The sequence below is a fragment of the Palaemon carinicauda genome, chromosome 14, assembly GCF_036898095.1.
Source record: "Palaemon carinicauda isolate YSFRI2023 chromosome 14, ASM3689809v2, whole genome shotgun sequence".
Classification (NCBI taxonomy): Eukaryota; Metazoa; Arthropoda; class Malacostraca; order Decapoda; family Palaemonidae; genus Palaemon; species Palaemon carinicauda.
Genome location: NC_090738.1, coordinates 111,130,766 through 111,157,346, shown reverse-complemented (window position 1 = coordinate 111,157,346; position 26,581 = coordinate 111,130,766). Strand labels below are relative to the sequence as shown.

Genomic DNA, 26,581 nt, shown 5'->3' with positions numbered 1-26,581 from the left:
CACTGCCTCTCCATTCCCCCAGGGAAGAGGAGAGAGATTGCTGGGTCTGTCAAGAGACTACTGAAATCCGACAGGATTTCAAGACGCCAACAGGAAAGAGTACTGGGCTGTCTCCAGTTTGCAGCAATAACAAACCCAGTGCTAATAGCACAACTGAAAGATGCGTCAGCAGTCGGGAGAAGATAGGCATCAAACGCTCGAAGAGATCTACAAAGACCGATACCGACCTTACTGCGATCACTTCTCAAGCCATGGTCGAAGGTCAAGAGCCTAACGAGGACCGTGCCCTTGCAACCACCACCACCATCAGTAATCATCCACACGGATGCCTCGACGGAAGGATGGGGAGGTCACTCCCACCAAAGGAAAGCCCAAGGGACTTGGTCATCCCTGTTCAAGACCTTTCACATCAATATTCTGGAGGCCATGGCAGTCCTCTTGTCATTGAAAAAACTTTCCCCTTGTAGATCAGCCCACATCAGGCTGGTATTGGACAGCGAAGTGATAGTGAGATGTCTGAACTGACAAGGCTCGAGATCGCCCCACATCAACCATGTAATGTTAGCCATCTTTCCTTTATCGAAAAAGAAGAGATGGCACTTATCAGCAGTTCACCTACAAGGGTTCCGCAATGTAACGGCGGACGCTCTATCCAGGCTAAAGCTGATAGTCAGAATGGTCCCTAGACGCAGACTCATTCTCCTTCATCTTGGAACAAGTCCCGGAACTGCAGATCGACCTCTTCGCGACGAGCGACAACAAAAAACTACATCGATATGTAGCCCCATACGAGGCCCCTCTGGCGGAGGCGACGGATGCCATGTCCCTCGACTGGAACGAATGGACCAGGATTTACCTGTTCCATCCAACCAATCTCCTACTGAAGGTCCTCAACAAGGTGAGATCCTTCAAGGGAACAGCAGCCCTAGTAATCCCCAAGTGGCCCAAGAGCAACTGGTTCCCTCTGGTAATGGAACTGAAGCTGAGGCTGGTCCCTCTACCAAACCCAGCTCTATCTCAACTGGTTCAGAAGTTGACTATCTTCACTTCATCACAGAGAACCCAAAACCTTCATCTCATGATTTTCTCACCTTAGCGGTTAAGAAAAGATTTGGGATCTCAAAAGGCAGTATAGACTTCCTAGAAGAATACAAGTCAAAGTCAACTAGAAGACAATACGAATTGTCTTGGAAAAAGTGGGTTGCTTTTGTCAAAGCAAAAAAGCCGAAAGAAGTCTCGATAGACTTCTGCCTGTCCTTCTTCATCCACCTTCATGAACAAGGCCTAGCTGCCAACATGATTACGTGTAAGTCAGCCTTGACTAGACCTCTTCATACGCATTCCAAGTGGACCTGACGAACGAAATCTGTAACAAGATCCCAAAAGCATACGCTAGACTTAGACCTGCAGCACCTCCGAAGCCCATTTCATGGTCCTTGGACAAGGTCCTACACTATGCTTCAACCTTGAACAATGAGCTCTTCCCTGATCCTACCTTTCTCGCCAAGAATGAGCTACCCACTAAGAGATGGGGTCCCTGGAGAATCTGCCCTCTGAAGGAAGATATCTCTCTGTGTCCAGTAGAATGTCTAAAGGTCTATCTTCAAAGAACTTCAGACTTCAGGGGAGGACAGCTCTTCAAAGGAGTAACCTCGGGATCGAACTTATCCCTAAAATAACTGAGGGCAAGCTCACCTACTTCATTCGCAGAACAGATCCTGACAGTACACCCGCTGGTCCTGATCCAAGAAAAATTGCTTCCTCACTGAACTTTTTTCAGTATATGGACTTCGAGCATCTTCACTCATATGCTGGATGGAAGTCATCCTGGGTGTTCTACAAACATTATGCGAAGCAAGTGCACGAACTGAAGCATTACGTGGTGGCGGCAGGTAGTGTAGTAAAACCTGTTGTCTAGTGCTGCGATGAACAGTGAATTGATGGGGACTATCAATTTGGGTGAAAAGGTGTTGACACCTCCAGTGCAATATCTTTTATATGAGTGTCACCATGGTGACACTAGGACTGTTCAAATTTTCAGGTGAAGAATTATACAGATGACACTTGTGCCATGTGTACATCATACAGTGTTGATAGTATCCAACATTTACTGAAATTATATTGATAAATTTTTCAAATTTTCAATTTTTATAGTGGCATTAACCGTTTCTTCCCTTTCAGGTAGAAAAACTTTATCTGTAATTGTTGCATGTATAATTCTATTCTACATTTACACTTTTTATCCCGTTTACTCATTTGGCCTAAATAAATGACTAAAAAAGTGTAATTGCGTCTTATTTCGCCCTGCAAATAGCACAATAAAGGTAGCCAAAGTTCTTTACTTAATTTCCTAAGTAAACCTTATATTATTGGAATAAATGAAACAAATAGTTCTGGTTGATACTTATATTTGGTCCTACAATATACAAACCTTGACTTTTACCTTCACTTTTTTTTTTTTTTTTTTTTTTTTTCTTTTTTTTTACTGTCTAGCATGGAAGCCCTAACATTGTTCCATGATTAGTGGTAATGACGTATAATGGTATCGTCATATTTCTCAATGGTCTGTATGACCATATAAAAATTGTCCCAAGGTCAAGGCACTTATACAAATCCACAGATACAGTACTAGTAATTCTCTGGTAAACTTCCATCAGGACGACATGGCTTGAGCCCAAAAAACGTATTTTGAAGCGAAGCGAAAAATCTATTTTTGGGTGAGATGGCCATGTTGTCCTGATGGACCCGCCCTCCTTTTCCATAGAAAAGGCTTGGGCAAGATCCCTCCCGAAACTACTATATCTGTAGCACCATGCTCAATGCTACAAGGAATGAGCAGCATCTTGGAGCCTTGTAATAGTACAGGAAGAAGGGTAACCTTGATAACAGCTCCCCTTCAGTTTCACCACTCTTCCCCCTCGAAACGAAAACGCTATTCGGGGTGAAGATTGCCATGTGTTGTATCAAGATATACGTCCCCTGATATTGTGCGATATCCTTAAGAGAAATTTTAAGGACATTCGCGCCAGGAGTTGGAATTCTGGAGACCTGTGGTCAATTCTCTGGGAATATCGCTGTAGCCAAATATCCCTTAGAAAGCTGCCTAAAGGAACCTTCCAACAGGACGACATGGCCATCTCGCCCAAAAATAGATTTGTTCCAACACTGAGTACTTACCTCGAACTACTTTCTTAGGAGTATCTGGGATCTCCTCCCATCCGACCAGAGTTTTGTGTAGTTTACCCTACTCCCGTTTTCTGTGAGGGTTAACCTCAGGTGGAGTGATATGCGCCCTGAGGCTAACCCTGGGTCAGGGAGCATGCTTGCTTAGGTCTCGACCTCCAGTAAGTTCTCTGGTCGCGTCGCGATAACATCTCGACGCTCTCCTTAATCCCAGTGCGACTCTTTGTGTCTCGCGTGGTCCCCACGTGGTATCCTTGTGCCTTTCCCTTTGTGTCTCCACGGTCCCACGTGGTACCTTTGTGCTTCCCTTGTTCCTTCCCTTTGCGTTCCTGTGTCTTGGGGTGTGTTACTAGTGCGACATGGAGCATCCCCGCCGTTGTCCTGGGCCTATGGCCGGAAAGTCGTGTGGTGCTTTCCTGTCGAAACCGGAGGTGGACCCGCACTCCTTGTGTTCGTTGTGTAGGGGCAGAGTGTGTTCCCCTACGGCCACGTGCCCGGAGTGCGAGTCGGGGAACGAAGTGCAGTGGGTGCGCTTCGGCACTAAGAAGAAGAAGGCGTCCAAGAGGTCACCTAAGAAGGCGAGCATCTCTTCTCCCCTTGCGTCTCCAGGAGTGTCGTCAGATCGAGCCTCCCTACCACTTTCCCCTACCCAGGGTAGGGGACGAGGTAAGTCCTTTGCGGGGAAGAAGCCGGCGGCCCTTCCCCAGGAGTCTGTATTGCAGGATAGTGGGGTAGTGGCATCATTCCAGGCAAGTGAGGGGCCTGAGGGAGGGACAGGTGTGTGTTCAGAAGACGGAGCCCTGGTGCTTGCGGGGCACGTCTCATCAGATGACCCTATGTGGGGTAAAAATGTTCCTGCCTCTTCTCCCGCCTCTTGGACGTGCTTTTCAGGTACCTCTGCAGCCCGGGGCGCCGTCGGGAAGGACGACTCACCACCATCAGACTCCCTCGGGTGGGTACCTCCTAGGACGCCCTGCAGGTCCCAGTTGAGAATGGAGGAAGGCTTCGGAACCTGGTTCCCCAATGAAGAACGGCCACGCTCCCCTCCAGCGCCGTCGACTACCTTACCAGACGTCTTCTTGCAGCCCCCGTCTTCCGCCGATCGTCGAGTTATACCTTCAGCGGCTCTTCGCGCACCCTCCCCGCCGACGAGTTACGACGCGTCGTCAGACTCTTCAGCCGTAGCGGGTTCCTGTTCCACGGAGAGCGAGGCCTGAAAGAAGTCCCCAAGACGACGTGAGAGGTCCCAGAGGAGACACTCTCGTTCCTGCTCACGCTTCAGGTCTCGCCACAGGGGTAGACGCTCCAGGTCCCCCAGAAGAAAGTTTAGGAGAAGTAGATCTCCTGGAGAAGAATGGGTAGTTATCCCGCGTAGCAAGCTCGTCGAGCTCTCAGCAGTTCCGAGTTCTTCAGGTTGGCGCCCTAGATCCAGAACTCCGGAGAGATTCACATCCAGCAGCAGGTTCGACCAACGGAGGGACACGTCGTTTCCGGCCCCATCGGACAGACATAAGGCCGCGAAGGTTCCGGCTCAATCCGCCCAGCGGAGAGAGTCGCCCCTTCGGTCTGGCAACCGCGTCCCGTCCTCCAAGGTGACTCTTCAACGTCAGAAGGAGAAACGGCTCCCCCCGTCAGGCAAGCCCACGCAAGCCTAGTCCTCCACGACGAAGGATAGACCTAGGACGGAGGCCCCTGCCGCTACGGCATTGCCCGTCCTTCGTCCAGAGCCATATACAGAGGCCCCCGTCGGAGGGGCTCCGTCCCGAGCAGCAGATCACCCTACAGAGGACATGGAGGATAACATGGAGGGCTCAAGACCGGAGGTCTCAGCATACAGGAGAGTGATAGGGCTCATCAGGAGCCATCACAGGATAGAAGAGCCCGAACCCTTCTCCGAAGAAGCCTGGCGCTCTAGCCTCAATAGACTGGTAGAGGCCCCCGTCCAGCAAAGACCGTCTCTAGCACTCCCGGTGGCCAGAGATGTTAGGCTGGGTAGAGCCCACGTCAACAAAATCGTGGCCAACCATGCTGAGGCTCCCAAGACCCAGAGTTCCTCCAAGCTGCTCCAAGGCCTGAGGTCGCAGAGCAAATTCTACCTTCCAGAGGGACAGCGGCCAGGTGCCTGTAAGGTTGAACCAGCGCTCAAGGTTTTAGGCCAAGGAGCACCTGAAGATAGGGCCTCGACGGCCCCGGTCTGTTTCTCGCAGTCGGAGGCAACGATGATGGAGGAGATAGCCAAAGATCTGGTCAACGCGTCTTCCTGGCTGGACTGGTGGGCTTCCGCCCTTGTAGGCGTCCAGTCCTCCTATGACCTCACGGTCCCGGAAAATCAGGCCTTACTGAAGGAGCTGATTAGCTCGGGAGGTAAGGCCTTAAAATTCCTTTCCTACCAGTCTTTAGGGCAAGCTGCCAACTGTGTCCTGTGGAGGAGGGACACAGTCCTTAACAACATAACCAGATGTATCCCAGATAGGGAAGCGAGATCCTTGAGAAGTTTGCCCCTCTGGGACGATTCCCTTTTCCCCCTGAAGGCAGCGGAAGAAATAATGGAAAGGGTCAGAAAACGAAATGACGTGGGTGATCCCAGACCCCAGTCGGTGAGAAGACCTATCCACAGAAGGACCACTTCCGATGTTCCTCCCCCTCCTCGGGCCGCGCCTAGCCAGCCCAGGAGAGACGCCCCAGTGACAACTTGGTCACAACCATCGCACCCCTCCCGTAGGGGAACAACGTCAGCTCAGTCCTCCTTTAGACCTTCTTACGCGGCAGCCAGGAGAGGGCGTTCAGGCCGCTCCTCCAGAAGGAGATAGGGAGAGAGGCCCCCTACTCCTGCCCAAGCCTCAGGTGGGGGGTTGCCTCAGACATTTTGGCAAGCATGGAAAGACCACGGTGCGGACAGCTCTGCAAGAGGAAGTCTCGGCGATGCTGGCGAAGGGAGCGATAGAACCAGTCCAGGAGCCAGGCCCGGGGCTCTACAGCAGACTCTTCCTGGTGGAGAAGGCAACTGGAGGTTGGAGGCCGGTCATAGACCTCTCAGCCCTCAACAAGTTTGTGTGCAACACCGACTTCAAGATGGACACCCCGAAGTCGGTCCTGGCATCCTTGAGGGAAGGGGACTTCATGATGTCCATAGACCTCAAGGACGCATACTTCCGAATCCCAGTCCACCCCTCCAGCAGGAAGTACCTAAGGGTGAAATGGGGTGCCCAAGCATTGCAGTTCAAGACCCTCTGCTTCGGGCTGTCCACAGCTCCTCAAGTCTTCACGAGGGTCTTTACAACAGTCTTAGTATCGGCACACGAACAGGGCATCCGCCTGATTCGGTACCTGGACGACTGGTTGTTAATTTCAGCCTTAGGGAAAGTACTGAGGGAGCAAGGCGCGAAGCTACTGCGGTTCTGCAATGTCCTGGGCATCATCATCAACCTGGAGAAGTCTCAATTGATACCCTCCACCAGGATGACCTACCTCGGAATGGTCCTGGACTCCCGGTGGCGAGAGCCTTCCCTTCCGCAGAGAGACTAGACAACTTGGACCAGATCCCCCGCCCCTTCCTGTCGGACCAGCCCAGGAGAGCGAAGGACTGGCAGAGATTGATAGGCCATCTCGTATCATTGGAGAAACTGGTCCCCAGGGGAGGCTCAAGCTCAGGGGGGTCCAGTGGAATCTGAAGGAGCTCTGGAACCAGAGAGACTCCCCCCACAAGGTGATTCCTGTTCTCCCGGAAACGAACGAAGTCCTGGAGTGGTGGCGCAGCAGATCGAACACACTCAAGAGAATGCCCTTCGCAGCCGACCCTCCCGAGATGCTCCTGTTCACGGAGGCATCCAATGGTGGGTGGGGTGCCCACCTCCTCGGAAGATCAACAAGAGGCAGCTGGACGTACGAAGAGAAGGCTCAGCACATAAACGTCCTAGAAATGAGGGCAGTTCGAAGGGCGTGCCTAGAGTTCGTCAATCTACTCCGGGGGAACACCGTGGCACTGATGTGCGACAACCCCACGGTGGTGGCCTACATAAAGAAGCAGGGAGGACTAAAATCGAAGGAGTTGTGCGACCTCATATTGGAACTTCTGGAATGGGCCGAGGTGGAGCAGATCAGAATCTCGGTAATGTTCATTCCGGGACAAAGGAACGTCCTGGCCGACGGCCTCAGCAGGATGGGACAAGTAGTAGGAGCCGAGTGGTCCCTACACCCAGAAGTGGCCAAAGTCATCATCCAAAAATTGAAGTCGCCAGTGATGGACCTCTGTGCAACAAGACTGAATGCACAGCTCCAACGTGTTTTGTTCTCCTGTGCCAGACCCAAGAGCGGCGTTAGAGGACGCCTTCCAGCACCCTTGGGACAATCTCGACGTTTACGCCTTCCCTCCTTTCGTGATGCTCAGGCAGGTGCTCAACAGCGTAAGGAGGGCCCACAACCTGAAGATGTCTTTGGTAGCGGCCTGGTGGCCGGAGAGAGAATGGTTCGTGGATTTAAAGGAACTAGCGTGTCTTCCACCTTGGCCCCTCCCAGACAGGCCAGACCTTCTCCGGCAGCCCCACTTTCAAAGGTTCCACGAGAACCCTCGGTCCCTCCGCCTTCACGCGTGAAGGTTATCGAGCGTCTCCTGAGGAAAGAAGGCTATTCGTCGGGAACAGCAGCAAGGATGTCAGGGTATCCGAGACGTTCATCGGCAGCGGTCTACCAAGCAATGTGGGCCACTTTCACTAAGTGGTGCTCCTCCAGGAACATCAAGCCACTGAAGGCCTCCATTCCGGAGGTTGCGGACTTCTTGCTCTATCTCAGGGACGTGGTCAACATGTCTATTCTGGCCATCAAGGGAGTCCGTGCAGCGTTAGGCCAAGTTTTCCTCCTGAAGGGCATTGACCTGGGAGCCTCTAGGCATATCTCGATGCTCGTCAAGAGTTTCGAGCAGGCATGCCCCCTCAAGCCGTTAGGGTGCCACAGTGGGATGTGGCCAGGGTCCTGAAGATGTTATCAAAACCCCTGTTTGAGCCCCTTAAAGACATCGTGGACAAGGATCTCACCCTCAAGACTGTTTTTCTGTTGGCGTTGGCCTCAGCAAAAAGGGTAGGGGAGATTCATGGACTGTCCTACGAGGTCTCGCACTCGAAGAGTTGGCGAGAGTCTTCCTTCAAGTTTGTACCATCCTTTGTAGCCAAGACCCAGAATCCAGCCGTGTGGGATCCCAGGTTTGAGGGCTTCTCAGTACCAGCAATCCCTCGCTCGGACAGCCCGAAGGACTTAAGGCTGTGCCCTGTCAGGGCAATAAGGAAATAGCTAGAGAGGACGGCTAGATTTCGGCCTGGTATCAAGAGTCTTTTCGTCTCCACAGGCCCAGTGAAGAAGCCAGTCTCAAAGAACACTATCTCCTTCTGGCTGCGGCAGGTGATTATCAGAGCCTACAGTAGTGCGGGAATTCCTCTGCCGGGCAAGCCCAGGCCCCACGACATTAGGGGTCTAAGTACCTCGTTAGCATTTGAGAAGAATATGGCAGTGGGCCAGATCCTGAGAGCAGGCACCTGGGCTAACCAGTCGACCTTCACGGCTCATTACCTAAAGGACTATTCGAGGAAGTCCCTGGACGGATTCTCAATAGGAACCGTCATCTCCGCGCTCCAAACGATTTAACGGCGTAGCCCCAGAAACAACCGCGGTTGGTAAGACCAAGAGACACAGGTTCGTTCCTTAACCCCCCCCTGTTCTTCCTTCCCCTATTTCCGCTCGAAGATGGACTCGGGTAGTCCCCCTGAGCCTGTTTCAAGACACTCGATCATCGGAAGGACATGTCTCCTAGGAATTCTTGCAGAGGTGAGTTACTTAGACACTAAGATGAGCTTTTTGTGTAGTTTTCCCTATTTTCCGTGTTTCCTGAATGGCAACAGAACCTAGCCTCCTATCTAGGTTCCCCTGATTATGCTTAGCTTGGTCTCTAGGTCTAGAAGGCCACTCCCACCTCGTGTAAGTCTCCTAAGAAAGTAGTTTAAGTACTCCGTGTTGGAACAAATCACAAATTTTAAGTAATTTATATTTTTCCTAACAGTACTTACCTCGAACTACTTTCGGGTAATGGCCCACCCTTCCTTCCCCGAGTGCCTTACTGGACCTCTTAAGAATCTAAGCTACCAAGAACTTACTGAAGGTCGAGACCTAAGCAAGCATGCTCCCTGACCCGGGGTTAGCCTCAGGGCGCGTATCACTCCGCCTGAGGTTAACCCTCACAGAAAACGTGAGTAGGGTAAACTACACAAAACTCTGGTCGGATGGGAGGAGATCCCAGATACTCCTAAGAAAGTAGTTCGAGGTAAGTACTGTTAGGAAAAATACAAATTACTTAAAATTTGTGATTTTTCGCTTCGCTTCAAAATCCGTTTGATAAACTTCTCTGACGTAGGTTTTACTAGTGAGTGTGTGAAACCGTCAAACAACGTTCACAACCCACTACTGTACTTGCAAGACATAACCCACAGGAACCTACATATCTTCTCGATATGTTCTGTGGTGGCTGCACTAAACATGGTCATGAACACTCGGCACCCTTGTAGAACAAGTAGCATTTGGTTGAGGGCAGATGTCACCTGGTTGTAAGGCTAGAATGAATGTGCAAGTAACTGGCCTCTTCGTCTTTCTTCCTCCCTCTTTGGGGGTTTTAGCATCCAAAGAACTCTGCAAGCTGTCCTCGTATGACTGCAGGTGGATACCATTGTCTCTTGCGTAACCTGATACAGTACATGTAATATGTTTTCATTATTTCCCTGACCTCCTGGTGAATTAGGAGTCGGGCAACATCTAGTGCAAGTGTGGAGCTTAGCTCCAAGGTAATGCTTACCTGGTCGAGTCATGAGAGCTTAGTAATCACACCTTCACACAAATTGCTCAAGCCGTCAGCTCTCACAATTTTGAAAGCAGGTGACACGGTACACACTTCACAGCTCGTATGAAGTACATACTTGCTCCCCTGGTCAATTACCAGCCTGTTGGTATGTGACTCCCACCTACCTAAACGTTAGTCTCTATAGTAAAGAGCTGAAAGCTTTGTATTAGTGGCAGAACAAGTGTTGAATTTGGAAATAATTATTATTTTTCCTAACCATATAAACCTGGAGCTCCTTGCACATACTGACCCACCATCACCTACTCCCCCGAAAGTCCTGTCTGCAATTGCAAAGTGGCTTGTTTTGGCTACTGCATGTGTGATCTGGGTGGTTGGTCCCACTCTCTGCTACTCCTCCCCCCTTCCATGCTAACTAGCAGTGAGTAGTTACACCTTGCTAAAAGGTTTTTGGCTAGCTTTAGCTGTCATCAAAATATATCTTCATAGTAAAGAGCTTCAGGTTTGTATGGTTAGGAAAAATACAAATTAATTCCAAATTTGACATAGTTTAAAAAAATTTAATCGTGAATAATAAAAGCATGATCTACTACCACGTACAGTACAGGTATTTAGATAATGAATTTTATCAACGTGTTTGTTTTTTCAGACCTTTCTATCAGGTACAGTACAGTAAGAATTTGAATGATTAATATTACTATTAACATTGTTTTATTTTCAGAACTCCTTTTATTGCTCTTTCAAATGTTTGAAATGCTTGTTACAGGTATTACTTACTGAAGAGAACTGTAGAACCATGCACAACACTGGCATTTCATCCTTACCAGGAAAATTTTCTCTTTATAGCAACAGAGTCTAGTAGTCTATACAGAATTGATGTCAGTAAGTACAGTAATTTAATTTTTTTTTTTGGTATTTTATAGGCATGTGTAGGCTATAAATTCAATGTATCTTCTATGAATTAAATACTATATTGGGCTTAGAGTAGATTTTTCAATTTATAGTTGTTCCGACACAGATACAAACCTTCGCTATTTATAGGGTATTACTTTCGGCAACGCTGAAAACCTGCCAAGACAATTTTAGTGAGGGATAATTACCCCATCCGCTAGTTAGCGGGAGGGGGTTGGGGTAGACTAGCTACCCCGCTCACTCACACCTTTCGGTTGAGTAACCACTTTTTCTTTTGGCTCGGTAGAGTGCAGACGTGCCGTCTCTCTCTCCCATTTAACAAACTGCCTTGACTTTATTACTTTTTCTTTTTCTTTTGTGTGTATTGGTGTGTGTATGGTTATTGTCCCGCTATGCGGACATGTCCAGGGGTTGAAGGCTGCCACTGTGGCACCTTCATGTCGTCCATGGAGACGGACCCACACCCTTTATGCCCGGCTTTCCGGGGAACACAGTTTTTGCAGGACAACACCTGTTCCGAGTGTAGGGAGTGGCCTGCCTCCCAGTGGGAGAGATTTGTGCGTGAGAATAAGAAGCCTAAACGCGAATCTTCGTTTTCGGGGTCTTCCTCAAAATTGAAGAAATCGCAGGCTTCTGCTTCCTCTGTGCCCAAATCTCTGCCCCAAGTCCTAGCCTAAAGTTTCCATCTAAAGAACTTCAGGTCAACTTCCTAGGACGAGTCACACTTTTTTCCTTTACACACAGCTTACGTAGGCCGTAGCCCTTGCATAGCAAGGTGCGAGCGAGGTGCAGGGACTCTTTATTGTTGAGTGCTGACACACTCAGAAAATGAGTCCCCGGGCAAAGCCAAAAGCCAGTATGGCTGGGACTTATTCCACCCTTCCTAAAGGTTAAGTCACCCACTTTAAATAGCGTGGTTTGTATTCCAGTTACGGAACAAATGACAAATTCGTGGAAAATTTGTATTTTTCCTAACTATACAAACCTTAGCTATTTAATCAAACTTTCCCGCCAGTCCTGCCGCCATGAAATGTTACCTCTAAGCAAAGTGAGCTTATAACACAGGTGTGTGAGGGGGGAGAATAGCTAACCACCCTCCCTACCCCCCCCCCCCCGCTAACTAGCGGTGGGGTAGTAAACCCTCGTTAAATTTTAATGGCTCGTCCTTTCAGCTACGCCGAAAGTAATTACCCACTTTAAATAGCTAATGTTTTTATAGTTAGGGAAAATACAAATTATCTACGAATTTGTCATATATATATATATATATATATATATGTATATATTTATATATATATATATATATATATATATATATATATATATATATATATATATATATATGTATATATATATATATTAAATATGATGTTTCACAAATTAGATTAATCAGTTAAGATTGCTGTATATGCCAGCGATGCATTGGCACAAGAAAGAATTAGATGTAATTTTTTGGAAATGAAAATGAAGCAATGCCCCCAAACAAGTGATACGCCCATCTCTGTAAATATGATGTAGTACATATACTGTAATGTACATCTTACAAATACTGTAATTGGCCATAATGGACTACTGTACTACTATTAGATTTATATCCTGTAATGGTGTAAATGTTTATCTTTTTTTAATATTTCATTACAACCCATAATAAAAGGGAAGTATGCCTCTTACTATCTCCGTTGCTTTTTACTTTCTAGATGATGGAAGTGTCATGCAAATGGAAGGGCATACATTTCCTGTAGAGGGAATTCACTCAGGAGCCCGCTCACCTCTTGTTGTCTCCTATAATTCAGATGAAGTTCTCCTTTGGTCTTGGCCTTCACTTAATCTAACTAGCAGGTTACGACTAGAGGAAATAGTTCCGGTGAAATGGGTAAGTATGGTATTGTATTACAGTAGATAATCTTTTTTGTCCCGGGGGTTGGCTGTTAGACAGCAGTGTTGGTCCCAAGGACTTGACTGTTCTGTATAGGCTAGAATAAGGAATCCAATAGGATATGATATGTAAAGTAAATATGGTCCTCCCTGACCTTGTACCAATGTATCAATGTTCAAGTTAAGGACTCAGTGTGTATAAAGAAAACTCATTATTTCAGGCTCTATTGAGCCAGTGATAGCACCTCCAATGTTAAATTAGTCTGCTATCTGAAAACACATCACCAACTGAGAACCTTTACTAATACTAAAGGCAATGCCTATCCAAGCATTGGTTTCTAACCCAGCAACCATCTTTCTTTTAGTCATTGAAGAAGATGGATGTCTTGTTTGCACTTCTAGTTAAAATTTTCAAATACTGTATTTTACTTAAAAGTCGAGTACAATTAATTAGGTTTCAATTGAATTATTTACGTAATTAATGTTATGTGACATGTTTATACAGTCACTGCTGAATAGTAGTGACTGTATAAACATGTCACATAACATTAATTACGTAAATAATTCAATAACTTACTTTGTTTTGGTAATGAATGGATAGCAGTGTATCACAGCCATTCACGGGCACCTTAGCAATGAATTGGTTATATTAGCTTGCTATTAATTTTTTTTTTATTAAATTGCATACAAATTATATAGCATTATGAAAAGTGGGAGCTTTTTGGTAAGGGACTGAGCATAGCCTAGATTAGTCGTGACAATTGATTTTCATAGTGTGCCTTTATAAGAACAATGGTTTGGCATTTTGGTTAAATAGAATTAGCTAGGCATACATACAACTAGATCTTGATGACTTATTTATATATATTGTGTATATACAGTATACTGTACAGTACATACATACTGTACTGTACTTAAATACATATTGCAACAGATATGGTATGGAACATATGCATCATTAATATGGGTAAGGTATTTGTACAGTACATGTCCACCCTTCTCCCCACTGACTCATGGTATCAAGAGGATACGGATAATTTCAACTTCAAAGCTGAAAGGACAAAGATACTCTGGCATGTCAGTTCTGGACTTCTTACCACTTACTTCTAGAATGTTACATTACTTAACTAAGAGCATACGGTATCTTTATTGATGGCAATGTAAGGAGAAAATTCTTTTATAGATTTTACGGTAATTTTACTGGTAAATGTCAATTAAATCGAGCTTCCACAGGTGAAGTATATCAGGCGAGGATGATTAAAACTATTTTTTGCTAATACAGGTATGCAATTTCAGGATATCGAGAACTTTACTTGTTAATCTGGGTATAACATATTCATAGGACACTACCTCAAGTAAATCCAAGCTGCTCAACATGCATGCTTGGTGATCAGCTTGATCATGGCACCTATGGGGGAAATTGGGTTAAAGAGAGAGATCCTCAACCTGGGTCTCATAAAAGAGGTGTCCTGATGGTCATCTAGTGTGCCTTCTTCAGGGATTTTGTCTCAAAGAGGTGATTGCGTTCACTCTCTTTTCCTTCCACATGTGACCATTCATATGGTTATATGTGACTTGACCCTTGTGGTGCAAAAGTCTATCTTATTATTATTATTATTATTATTATTATTATTATTATTACCAAACAATTCTTCTTCTCTCAAGGGGTTAACTATTGCACTGTAATGGTTGAGTGGCCAATTTCCTCGAGGTAAGGGTAGAAGAGACTCTTTAGCCATTATCTCTGTACCATGGTCTTTCACTGTATTGGGTTAGAGTTCTCATTCTTGAAGGTACACTCGGACACACTATTTTATCTTATTTTTCTTCCACTTTTTTATTGAAGTTTTTATAGTTTATATAGGAAATGTTTATTTAAATATTACTGCTCTTAAAATATGTAATTTTTTTTCTTATTTCTTTACCTCACTGGGCTATTTTCCCTGTTGGAGCCCCTGGGCTTATGGCATCCTGCTTTTTCAACAAGGGTTGTAGCTTAGCTAGTAATAATGATAATACTAGCTAAGCTAAATCGTAGTTAGAAAAGCAGGTTGCTATAAGCCCAAGGGCTCCAACAATGAAAAATAGCCCACTGAGGAAAGAAAACAAAGAAAATAAATGACTAAAACAGAAGTAAGAACAATTGAAATAAAATATAAGAACAATAACATTGAAATAGTCTTTAATACATAGATTATAAAAACTTCACAATCAAGGGATAGCAAAAGAAGATAGAATAGACTACCCTCAAGCAAGAGAACTCTACTCCAAGACACCGGAAGACCATGCTACAGAGGCTATGGCACTACCCAAGACTAGAGAATAATGGTTTAATTTTGAAGTGTCCTTCTAAAAGACCTGTTTACTGTAGCTTAAGAGTCTTTTCTACCCTTACCAAGAGGAAAGTAATCACTGGACAATTACAGTGCAGTAGTTAACCCCACGAGTGAAGAAGGATTGTTTAGTAATCCCAGTGTTTTCAGGTGTATGAGGATAGTTTAATGCGTAAAGAATAGGCCAAACTATTCAGTGAATCTGTAGGCAAAAGAAAAGTGAGCCATAACCAGAGAGAGGGATCCAATGTAGTAGTTTAGCATGTCAAAGAACCCAATAGCTCACAAGCAGAAGTATGCTCTGGTATTAATCCTAAGGAACCAACCTGCAGCCTAACCCCAATAAAAGGGGTTTCAATGAAGGAAAAACCTATTTTTGAGGAGATACGCTGCTGTTTCTAAGACCCTCCTGCCTCAACAGACTTCTGAAGGGAAGTGGGACATAATTGAAACATTATTTTGTTTGGACAAGAAAGTTGTCAATAATCACCCTGGTAAGCATTGTGTTCAGTATTAGTAATGCTTTTCAGTGGGTGACATTGATTCCCTGACCCAAGGGAGGGAATTCAATATTTCTTTGGTATAACATGTCATATTGGATTCCCTGTTCTAGTCTTTTTAGGAAAGTTGTTGAAAATCACACAGCACTTCCCAAAAATTGTGTTCCTTCGTCAAACCACCCTCCTTTATATTTCAAGGAAGAATACGTCTATATTTAAAATGAAATATACCTTTTACTTTCACATGTTTTAAGATTATCTTATGTTGATTTTAGATTCATTTGATTTTTATTTATGGACAAAATTTTGATAAGCCTATGTTGTTACTCATGTTCATTTCAAAATGAATGGCATTTGATGTTGCAGCTTACGAAGAGTAGTCACCAAAATGATTGAATTCCACAGGCTGGTCATGTTTGGCAGCGTGATGAACTAGTTGTCAGCTTTGTAACAGGCGGAATTCTCATTTGGCCAAGTCAAAACAGGTCTCAACAGATTACAATTCATCCACCTGAAGGATTACAGCTAGATTTTACTGCTTATGCTCTTTCAAGGTAAGTTATTATTTTAATTCTTCTATATTAAAAGTCTATTTTCAAGACAATTCTGTCTCATGATAATTTCTGAATCAAGTCTGGGCCTTGCTTTGCCAAAATAAAAAATCTGTATGTGCCATGGCTATACTGTAATATTTTTCTCATAACCAAAAATGAAATAATGGTGTACTGTACAATATTTTGAAATATTTCTCTTGCAAGTTTCATTCTAATTTTCTTAAATTATGGGTAGTGGAGGAGAGTGGCTTGTTGGCGGAGGAAAGAGTCATCTTCTTGTCACATACTCTCTCATAAATCGTTCAGTTGCTCAGGTGGTACAGTTACCTACCTCCTGTACAGATGTCTTCCGAGTCACTTTTTTACCTGTCATTCATCCGCAGCATTTTCAGGTTTGTGATGACTTTTTTTTAACTTTCTGTAAACTTTAAATTGTAATCTGAGAAAATCTTAAGTTGCTTGAAGTTTTATTTTAAAGTTCTTGTTTTAAAAATTTTGATATACTTATTGGAGTGATTATAACAACCTACAAATATTAAATTATTTCAGTGGCTCTATAACCAGAGCAAAGCTCCTATGAAATTTATTTCAGCTTGGTAAATCTAGACCTATTAATGCTCATAAGCCTTAACTGTTGTAGTATGGAATGGAGTACTGTAAGTGAGAATTACATACAGTATTTACAAGAATTGATTTACCCACCCTAAAAACTAAATTTATTAGTTTAAGACATCATGCTGCCATTATACCTTTTGATTAAGATTTACACCGACAGTTTGATCATCGACTTAACCAGGGCCTTTATGTCGTCCGTTGATACGAACCTGCATCAGTTATGTCCTGTATGCAGAGGGCGGCGGTGTGACAGAACAGCACTTGCCCTGAATGCCAGGAGTGGTCTGCCTCCCAGTGGGAGAAGTTTGGGCGCCGGCAGAAGAAGAAGGCTTAAAAGAATTCTTTTCCATCTGAGTCTTTAGCAAAGTCAAAGAAAACCTAAGCTGCTTCTTCCATCCCGCAAACTAAAGCTCTTATTCGATCGGTTTCCTCCAGAGAACCATCAAACAGAGCCGTAGACCGTTTAACACCAGGTCAACCTCAGTCCTTAAGGGACAATGCTGCGTCCCCTAGGGAAGTGGCCCCGCCCCTCTCCCCAAGGGAGACCTGCTCTTTCTCTGATGTGTTTCAGGTGTGGCTATCCCTTGGCTTGACCGGCCCCCCTTCAAAGAAGGCGCTTTTCCAGCTCGTTCAGCTTAGCACTGAAAAGAAGCAGTCATCGCCTTCCTCCGAAGTTGATCCCTTGGCCCTGCCAAGTGTCGGCTTTTGCGATCCTGAGCTGCTGTCTGCAATGTTTGTCAATGATTCCCACCCCGCCTCTTCCACCATTGCTGAAGACTGAGTTTCCCCGTTGCCGAGCCGGGTTTTTTGGTGGGCTGGAGCAAAGTCCGAGGAAAATCTTTCCTGCGGGTGGTCATCTCTCTCGCTCGCGGGTGAGATCCCCCCTAGAGACACCCATCCGGAGATCTTCTAGCGAGCTTCCTGGTGAGCAGTTCACCCCCGTCGAGGATCATCGTCATCAGCGAGCCTGTAGAGTTCATAGTCCTCGTCACCTCAGTCACTCCTTCGTTTTGAGCAAAGAGATGTCTCTTCGGCTCTCCTCATTCGTCCGCTAGACGATCCCCTTCAGAGGATCATCCCTTGCCGCTCGCCCTCATCACTTCGGGTGCATCTTTCTCTAGAGATCGTCAGCCTCGCCGACAACATCTTGCCTGCTTTATCGGGCTCTCTGCGGAACCGCCGTTCGCCAGCCTTGCGGCGTTTGCCCTTCCAACATTGCTCTCTGACCTCTCGCCACCGAACAGCTGTTCGTAGTTCACCAGCTACCTTTGAATCGTCAGTTTTTCCCCTTGCTTGTCAAGCTCCATCACCTCGTGATTCTCCAAGTGCCCGCAGTCCGTCAGCCTCTTGTCACGCACCTGTGACTCGTCAACCACTGGCTGTCCTCCATTCTCTGGCTTCTCACCTATCGCCAACAATTCGCCGTTTGCCAGCTCGCCGTCAATTGCTAGCTGCTCGTCATGCGCCGACAACTCATTGATCTCCTGAGTCTAAACGATCGGCAATGAACTAGCATTCTCCTTCTACTCGCCATTCGCCACCCTCTCGACGTTTGCCTGCTACTTGCCGTTCACCAGCTTCTTGTGACTCCTGTGCCTCACCGCTCGCCAGTTCCTAAGTGGTCGCCAACCGGCCATTGTTCGCCAACTCACCACGCCATTGTTCACCAGAACGACTATGTTTGCCAGCTTACCATCATTCACCAGAACAACAACATTCGCCAGTTACAACTAGCCATCGTTCACCCGAACGACATTGTTCACCAGAACGTCATCGTTCAAGGGATCGCCGCTATTCACCAAAGAGGAAACAGTCATCCAGGCACTCTCCTTTGCGAGCTTCTCGCCGCTCTCCAGGGCATCAGCATTCACCATCTCACTGTTCGCCCACGCCTCGTAGAAGTTCATCCTCTCACTTTCTGGCCTGCAAGCACTGACCATCGCATACTCATAGGAGAACATCACACGGGAAGGACGAGTCCTGACAGTTGTTCACCAGAACGTCATCGTTCAAGGGATCGCCGCTATTCACCAAAGAGGAAACAGTCATCCAGGCACTCTCCTTTGCGAGCTTCTCGCCGCTCTCCAGGGCATCAGCATTCACCATCTCACTGTTCGCCCACGCCTCGTAAAAGTTCATCCTCTCACTTTCTGGCCTGCAAGCACTGACCATCGCATACTCATAGGAGAACATCACACAGGAAGGACGACTCCTGACAGTCTCCCCTTTGGGAAGACCCCATGTTCAAAGAACCCAAGGAACCAGCAAACCAACATACTCCTTTCCCTTGTAAGGTGGAACCTACAAAGATGCAATCATCCTTTTCTTTAACCTGGCCGTTGATTGATCCAGGTAGGAATGTTCCTCCCTTTCAGAAACCTTGCGCTTCGATCCTCTCTGGGGTCTTTTAGTCAGCGCAGCTTTTGAACAAGAACCATGGCTCAATGCTCTAGTTAGAGCTGTCCATCAGGCCTTTGTAGGAGGAGTTCCTCCCATTCTTCCTCAGAATACCCAGGATTCCCCTGGAAAAGTCATCCTCTCCATCAGTGGACTCAAGGCGAAAATCCACGGTTCCTCCTCCTCGAGAACCCCTGGCTTCTTCCACCTCTCCCCTGAAGAGGAAGCAAGGAGTATCTTAACAGCTGGACTTTCCTAGGATCAAGTTTACACCAGTACGAACGTCTAAGCGGAGGCTCAGCATTGCTGTGCCCACTCCTCCCCTAGTAGGGTGGCACCCTCTTCCAGCTAGCCAAAAGTCTCTTCTTCTCAGAGAAGCAGGTGCTTTCTGCCCCCTCTCCTATCAACGTGGTTCCACAAGAGCTTCGACTAGCCTCCAAATCCTTACGGGAAGATGTCTCTTCCTCAGCAGGTGAGAATCAAAGGGAAGATCTTCCAGTGACCTCCTACCCTGAAGGTTTTCTTTCCTCCTCAGAAGGAGCTGAAGGATGATAAGACGCAACCCAAATCTTCAGCAAGAGCTTCTAGACCTTCAGAAGTTCCAAAGAGACCATCTCCAAACCCTGCAGGGCCGTCAGCAAGCAACGCCCATCATGCTAGGCACGACTTCGACCCTCCCTAGGATGATATCTCGTGGGTGGATGACCTTGAGAACAACCACCATCTACCTAAAGCTGCTAGTCCAAGGTTATCGGAGGCTGAGCAGGAGTCAGACCATTCCTTCTTGCAGGTCTTGGCCTCCATAATGGCTATTGATGGGTTATCTAACCCTATGATGGTTCCTTAGGAGGGAAAAGACACGGTCCTTGACCATGTCTACAGGACTCAGCTCCCCAAGACCAGTGCAGCCTTGTCGTGGTCTAAGGATGTGACGAATGCCCATTGGAGGGCATTCTTACTGATCACCATTTCCTCCAACTCTCTCCGAGCAGGTTCATCATTGAAACTTCTTCCGTTGCTATTTGTGCAGCTGAGGAAGTACTACGAGGTCTTCAACGAGCCTCTACATCACTCGTTAGAGGAACTGACTAAGAGAATCTCCCTCGAAAGCCTCTCTAGTCTATAAGTCTTGTTCTCGGCATTGTAGATCCTAAACCAGGAGAAGGTGGCGAAGTATGCCATGCAGGCTACTTTGTGGCTGGATCTCTGGTTGGGATCAGTGAGACGCCTTATGAGGACCAAGAACTGGTCCAAGGAGAGCTCAAGGAAGATGATAGAAACCATTCTACTATCGGAAACTCGAACCTTACTTGCATAGATGAGTATATTAATCAAATACTGTACCTATTAGTTCCTGTACATATATGTAAGCAGAACATATTATTTTCCTAAGATACATCATTCATTCAGGGTAAGAATCTAATTGTTATCCCATATTGTAAGTAGAGGAGGTAATTCAAATCTAATTTGATGTAAAGGCCTTGTCTTATACAAGACAGATCCTTGCCAATCTAGTCCTGAATTAAGTTCTATTGCCTGACCTTGTCCCAATCAGCAAAGAAATTACTGATAGATATTTTTTCTGGGCTCGACCTGTGTCACTCCGTGAAATGCTTCTTATAGCACCATTTCTGAGGTATAAATATTGCTAAATATACCAGAGAAAAAAGTTACATGGAATGCCAGGAATAAACCCAGCTCGCTCACTCTAATAGAGTGTCGGTACAGTAACTGGGGCGTGTTAGAACCACTACCAGAGGTCCATTACCTATTAGTCCTCTCCTTCCTCAATATCCCCTGATACTGCGAGGTGCCGTTCTACATCCAACTACTGCCCGCTACTACGACTACCCTCTCCCCACCCCTACCACTACCCACGCTTCTTCACTGATAAATATTTTATTGAATTCTCTAAACTTTTTGGACTTTTGCAGTTTTAAAAGATAGATATGATTAGATTGAGATTTCTAACTTCAAATGATGATTCATATATTTATCAGTATTTAAGGGTGGGCAGCTATCTAATTGAGTTTAGTTCCAGATTATTACTTCTAGATGTTCATTATCCCTTGATAATAATTATCCCATGGTATGAAAATAGTAATTCTGATTAATATGAAAATACATTTCAGATTCACATTGCACAGTATTTAAACTTCTAATGCAATCAGGTATTGTGTAACTGACTAATGACAGGTAAGCTAAATGCTTTTTGAAAACATGTGATCAGATTATTGATATAGTTTTCATGTCGGCATTAGTTGTGCTGTTGTGGTGAGGAATTTGTTTTGGGTGGTCATGATTTGCATTCTGTCTTGTGCCATGAACAATTTTTCACTTAGTGAATCTTGGCCTCAGTCCTCGTCTGGAAGCATGTTTTATGATCAGCTAAAAGTTAAAAACATAAAAGAAGGCTTAATTTACGTTTGTGGTAATCCAGAGAAGGCTATGGTTATAAGCCACTGGTTTCTAGTTCCCTTCCAAAAGATTCATTTTGTAATGTTGGGAGGCCATTAAGATTTCCCTCGAGAGAGCTTTAAGCCGTAATGCCAACAGGATTATTAGAGCTTATGTCTATGACTGTAATTCTCATCTTTTGATATGGAAAGTTTTTCCCTCTATATCTGGCTTAGGGAAGACTCATACAATTTTAGTGGGTATGTTCCTTGGTAAGAAGGTCTGCAGAGTGCTTCTGGCCTCCAACCATCTCTTGTTCAATATCAAGATTCAGCATGGATAAATTGTTGGAATTATGGTTTCAGGTAGAAGAAATTACCTATGTAGGCTGTGGAAATTTAGATTGTAAGTGATAAGCTAGTATTATCAAGTACTGTATCTTGGTGCAACTTATTTTCTTCATCTTTGAGAAAGTAGTCAGGCATTTTAATTTTTAATTTCTTGCAGTTATCAGAACGGATTAGGTTAATGTAAGAAATAGTGTTACTTTTCTATAGGTTCTCTGTTTCTTTCAGAAGATCTCACAGATATAATGGTTTTCTTTTAACATTGCAGATTGGTTATAAAAATTAGTATCAAATAGACATCTTGATAAATTACAGGTTGACTCTTACAATGAGAGGGAGGAAGCATTCAATTTTTACCCTAGGTGTAGTCTCACGTACCGTATAACCTTTTTGGGAGGAAAGGCAGGGATATGTCAGACAGATGTAAGTTGTGTGATAACAGGACTGATATATATTAAGAGAGATTATTAATTTGTTCATGAATTTTGACTAGGATAGTTTCAAGTCAAAGGAAGAACTTCAAGGTTTAGCTTCATAAAGTGATAGTTCAGCTATTCTTCTTTGGTTAGAAAAGTTTTAGAAAGGGTTTACTCATCTACAGAATGGTTCTCTTAGATTTGCAGAGGATCAGTTTGACATACATATGAGGAATTAAGATTATTTATAACAAGAACAATAAAGGATTTCAGACCTCCGCCAATTAATATTGTCAACATTTAACTAAAGTCTATGGACATTGCCTCCAAGTTTTCATATACTAACTGTACAGTAGATGGTGAAAAGTGTAATGTTGATCCAGAGTCATGATATTGATCCGTATCACCTCCAAAATTTCATGGTTTCTTCCGATGCATAATATCTATCTTTTTCAATATTAATCTTACCCGATAATCATGTAGCTGTCAACTCTGTTGCCCGACAGAAATCTACGGTCGGGATACGCCAGCGATCGCTATACAGGTGGGGGTGTACACAACAGCGCCATCTGTGAGCAGGTACTCAAGTACTTCTTGTCAACAAGAACTCAATTTTTCCTCTGTCGTGCCTCCGGCTAGACCTACTTGGATACGCTGTTGATTCTGGAGTTATTGTTCACGATTTGGTGATGTATTTGCTCTAGAGTTTAGCCTTCGCTATTCAGGAAGCTTTATCATTAGCTTAGCAAGCTTTTGGAATTAATTTGATTTAATTATGGTGACGAAGAGAGTATGGACTCTCTTTCACTTTTAAATGGCCGACCCTTCCCTTAGACGGAAGTGTTGGTGTCGAAGAGAGTATAGACTCTCTTTCACTTTTAAGAATTTATGCTATTTTAATTTTAATGTTTTTGAAAGAATTTCTTTGATAGTCTCGTACTTTTTCAAAGTTGAACTAACGTTTAGTTTAGTCTCCGCAGTTGTTGACGTTCAGAACGTTCAACTTGCGCTCTATCGTTACGATAGAGAGAGAGTAATTCACGGTTTCACGTTGCAGTAAGAGTAAACCGATTCTAGCGTTTCGTTCATTCTTTCTTAGCTTAAATGGTTGTAATTCTAATAAAGGAACTTTTTATTTGGGAAACCTTTCAGTTTTTTTTCCTTTAACAAATAATATGTTTTAACGATATATATAATTGGGCTCATCTCTCAGGTTCTAAGTCAAGAGAGAGAGAGAGAGAGAGAGAGAGATAGAGACGGAGGGAGAGAGAGGAGGATAAACGTTTCGTTCAAGCGGGTAACGTTGTTCTCGTTTTTTGCTCTTCTCCCTAGTCGATATAGGGGAAGAAGGTAAAACGTTTCTAGAGTTTTATTCTTGTTCCCAGGCTTTATGCGGTGAGAGATTTTAAACGTAGTTTATTGGATCTAGTGTTTAGTCTCTTTTCCAGCCACTGAATTCTTTATCTTTCATTATGTTTTTCTGTTACATTGTAATACTGTTTTCGCAATTACTAGCCTACCTTTTAATGAAGGATAGGATTGCGTGTTTCAGGTACAAACCACTTAATGTTTCGAGTTCACTGAAATAAGTGCAAACAGAAAATCAAAAGTGATAAAGTGATATGCGCAAAGTGTTACAGTGTTGCGTTCGAGGGTTCGTCTGTTCGTGCCAGTTGTTCACCTAGTCCGATACCTCTTACAAGCTCCCAAGCCCAGGGGAGAAGTAATGTCGAAGGACTTATGGGTTCCTCAGGCCTTGATCAACGAACAGACGTTTCCCTCCGTGGTTTCGGGTGTATCTACACACGTTGCCGACGTGATCACCCCACCCACACAAAGACGAGAGAGCCCATTTATTCCTCGTCTGCGGAAGAGGTTTCTCGCAGAAACCATGGATCAAATCTTGCAGCTTTTAAGCGCAAGTCGGTCCCTTCCGCGCAAGTCCAACGGCCTAGGTGTAGCCACTGGGTCAGTTCGGACTCGCTGCAGTACGACAACTGCACACCTCCTAAGAGAGGCTAGGTGGTACCGCAACAGGCAGTAACTCCGTCTGTTGCCGCACCAGCTGTTTTAGACCCTCAGTCACAACGGACAGTAGCTCCGTTTGTTGTTGTCTTTCATAGACCCTAGTGGTCCATGCTGCAGACTATACAGTCTCAGCTTGCTCCTTCATACAGGAGTATCATGCTGGAAGGTTGACAATGCAGCCTGTTAACCTACAACCCGCCGAGGTTGTGCGCTCAGCAGATACTGCGGCTGCCTGCTCCCACCCTCCACCTGTGAGAGCTCCACCACCGATGCGCAGTCCACCCTGCCAGACGCATGTTCTTACTGCACCATCTGCTAACATGCGTGAGCTACCGCATCAGCAGTGGGAAGGTTCTGTAGAGCTGCCGGGTTCCAGCACTATGCGGCATTCTCCGCAGCCCATGCAGCATACCTTACAGCATGCTCTGCATACCTTACAGCATGCTCTGCATACAGCATGCTCTGCATACCTTACAGCATGCTCTGCATACCTTACAGCATGCTCTGCATACCTTACAGCATGCTCTGCATACCTTACAGCATGCTCTGCATACCTTACAGCATGCTCTGCATACTTTACAGCATGCTCTGCATACAGCATGCTCTGCATACCTTACAGCATGCTCTGCATACCTTACAGCATGCTCTGCATACCTTACAGCATGCTCTGCATACCTTACAACATGCTCTGCATACCTTACAGCATGCTCTGCATACCTTACAGCATGCTCTGCATACCATACCGCATGCTCCTCAACCCACCGCAGCCTCACCCATGCACAGTCAACCCTGCCAGATGTATGATGACTCCCACACACAGAGCACTCCGTTGCCGTGCGGGAGCTACCACAAGCTGCCGTGTTTTGACACGGTGTGTCAGCCTCCGCAACACACTGTGGTTACCGCCACTCGCCAGCAGCAAACTAGTCAGGCAGGAGTTGAGGCTTCCCCACACATCTTTGGTTGTTGCCAACTCACAAACTGTCATGCAGTTACATGACGTTGCCTTCTGGTCTGCTACTTATACACCAGTGCTGTATGTCCTCACGCTCCTGTTGTGGTTGACAGTTCAGTTTTTGACAGTTCACAGACTGTCAAGCAGTTTCATAACGTTGTCTTCTGGTCTGCTGCTTTTGCACCAGTGAAACCCTCACTGAGAGAACTTAGCTTTTCTCGGATATGGTTCCTGTAGATGAGAAAGTGCTGTTCTCCCTCCTTCTGATATTCCCTTGAGGACTCTGTCATTTGGAGAGGAGCCTTAAGCTGCTAACCCCGTCTGTTGCCACACCTGCTCCCATAGACCTTGAGCTTTGTTGCAAGGCATGCAGTCCAAGCTTAGTCCTTGATAGAGGATTTTTTTTTTTTTTACGGAGTCAGTGTGTCACTGGGTAAGACGTTCAACAACCAGCAGAGGTGACTTGTTGTGACGCAGTGCGGCAACCTCAGCAACCCGATAAGGAGTTGTCTGTACTACCCAGACAGTCTAGACAGTTTCGGGTTGTCGCTGTACTTCCTCGCTTCCCCATGGTTGACAGTTCACAGACTGTGCAGCAGTACCATGATCTTGTGTCCGGCTCCGTCAGACGACTGGCTTTTAAGAGCTCCCACAAGTCGTCGCTGTCTGGAGAATCTCAGATGGACTATGGATCTGACCAAGGAACTGGGCCTCCTGGTCAATTTAGAGAAGTCCCAGCTCGTCCCATCCCAGACCATTGTCTACCTGGGTATGGAGATTCAGAGTCGAGCTTTTCGGGCTTTTCCGTCGGCCCCAAGGATCAACCAAGCCCTAGAATGCATCCAGAGCATGCTGAGAAGGAACCGATGCTCAGTCAGGCAGTGGATGAGTCTAACAGGGACACTTTCATCGCTGGCCCTGTTCATCGAGTTAGGGAGACTCCACCTCCGCCCCCTTCAGTATCATCTAGCTGCTCACTGGATAAAGGACATGACGCTAGAGACGGTCTCAGTTCCTGTTTCCGAAGAGATGAGGTCTACTCTAACGTGGTGGAAGAACAGCTTTCTTCTCAAGGAAGGTCTACCTTTGGCTGTTCAGAACCCCGACCGCCGTCTCTTCTCGGACGCATCAGACACGGGCTGGGGTGCGACATTGGACGGACAGGAATGCTCGGGAACATGGAATCAGGAGCAAAGGACACTTCACATCAATTGCAAGGAGTTGTTGGCGGTTC

The 26,581-nt window shown here is 45.6% G+C and overlaps 1 protein-coding gene across 1 annotated transcript in view; it reads left to right on the top strand.

Annotated features, from left to right (window-relative positions):
• Window positions 1-26,581, top strand: part of LOC137652922 (TBC1 domain family member 31-like) — an 83,821-nt gene that overhangs the window by 2,286 nt on the left and 54,954 nt on the right. The window contains exons 2-6 of the mRNA XM_068386318.1: window positions 10,668-10,680; window positions 10,785-10,900; window positions 12,628-12,803; window positions 16,044-16,192; window positions 16,428-16,584. Of these exons, the coding sequence (XP_068242419.1) occupies window positions 10,668-10,680; window positions 10,785-10,900; window positions 12,628-12,803; window positions 16,044-16,192; window positions 16,428-16,584 (611 nt within the window). The remainder of the gene's footprint in view (window positions 1-10,667; window positions 10,681-10,784; window positions 10,901-12,627; window positions 12,804-16,043; window positions 16,193-16,427; window positions 16,585-26,581) is intronic.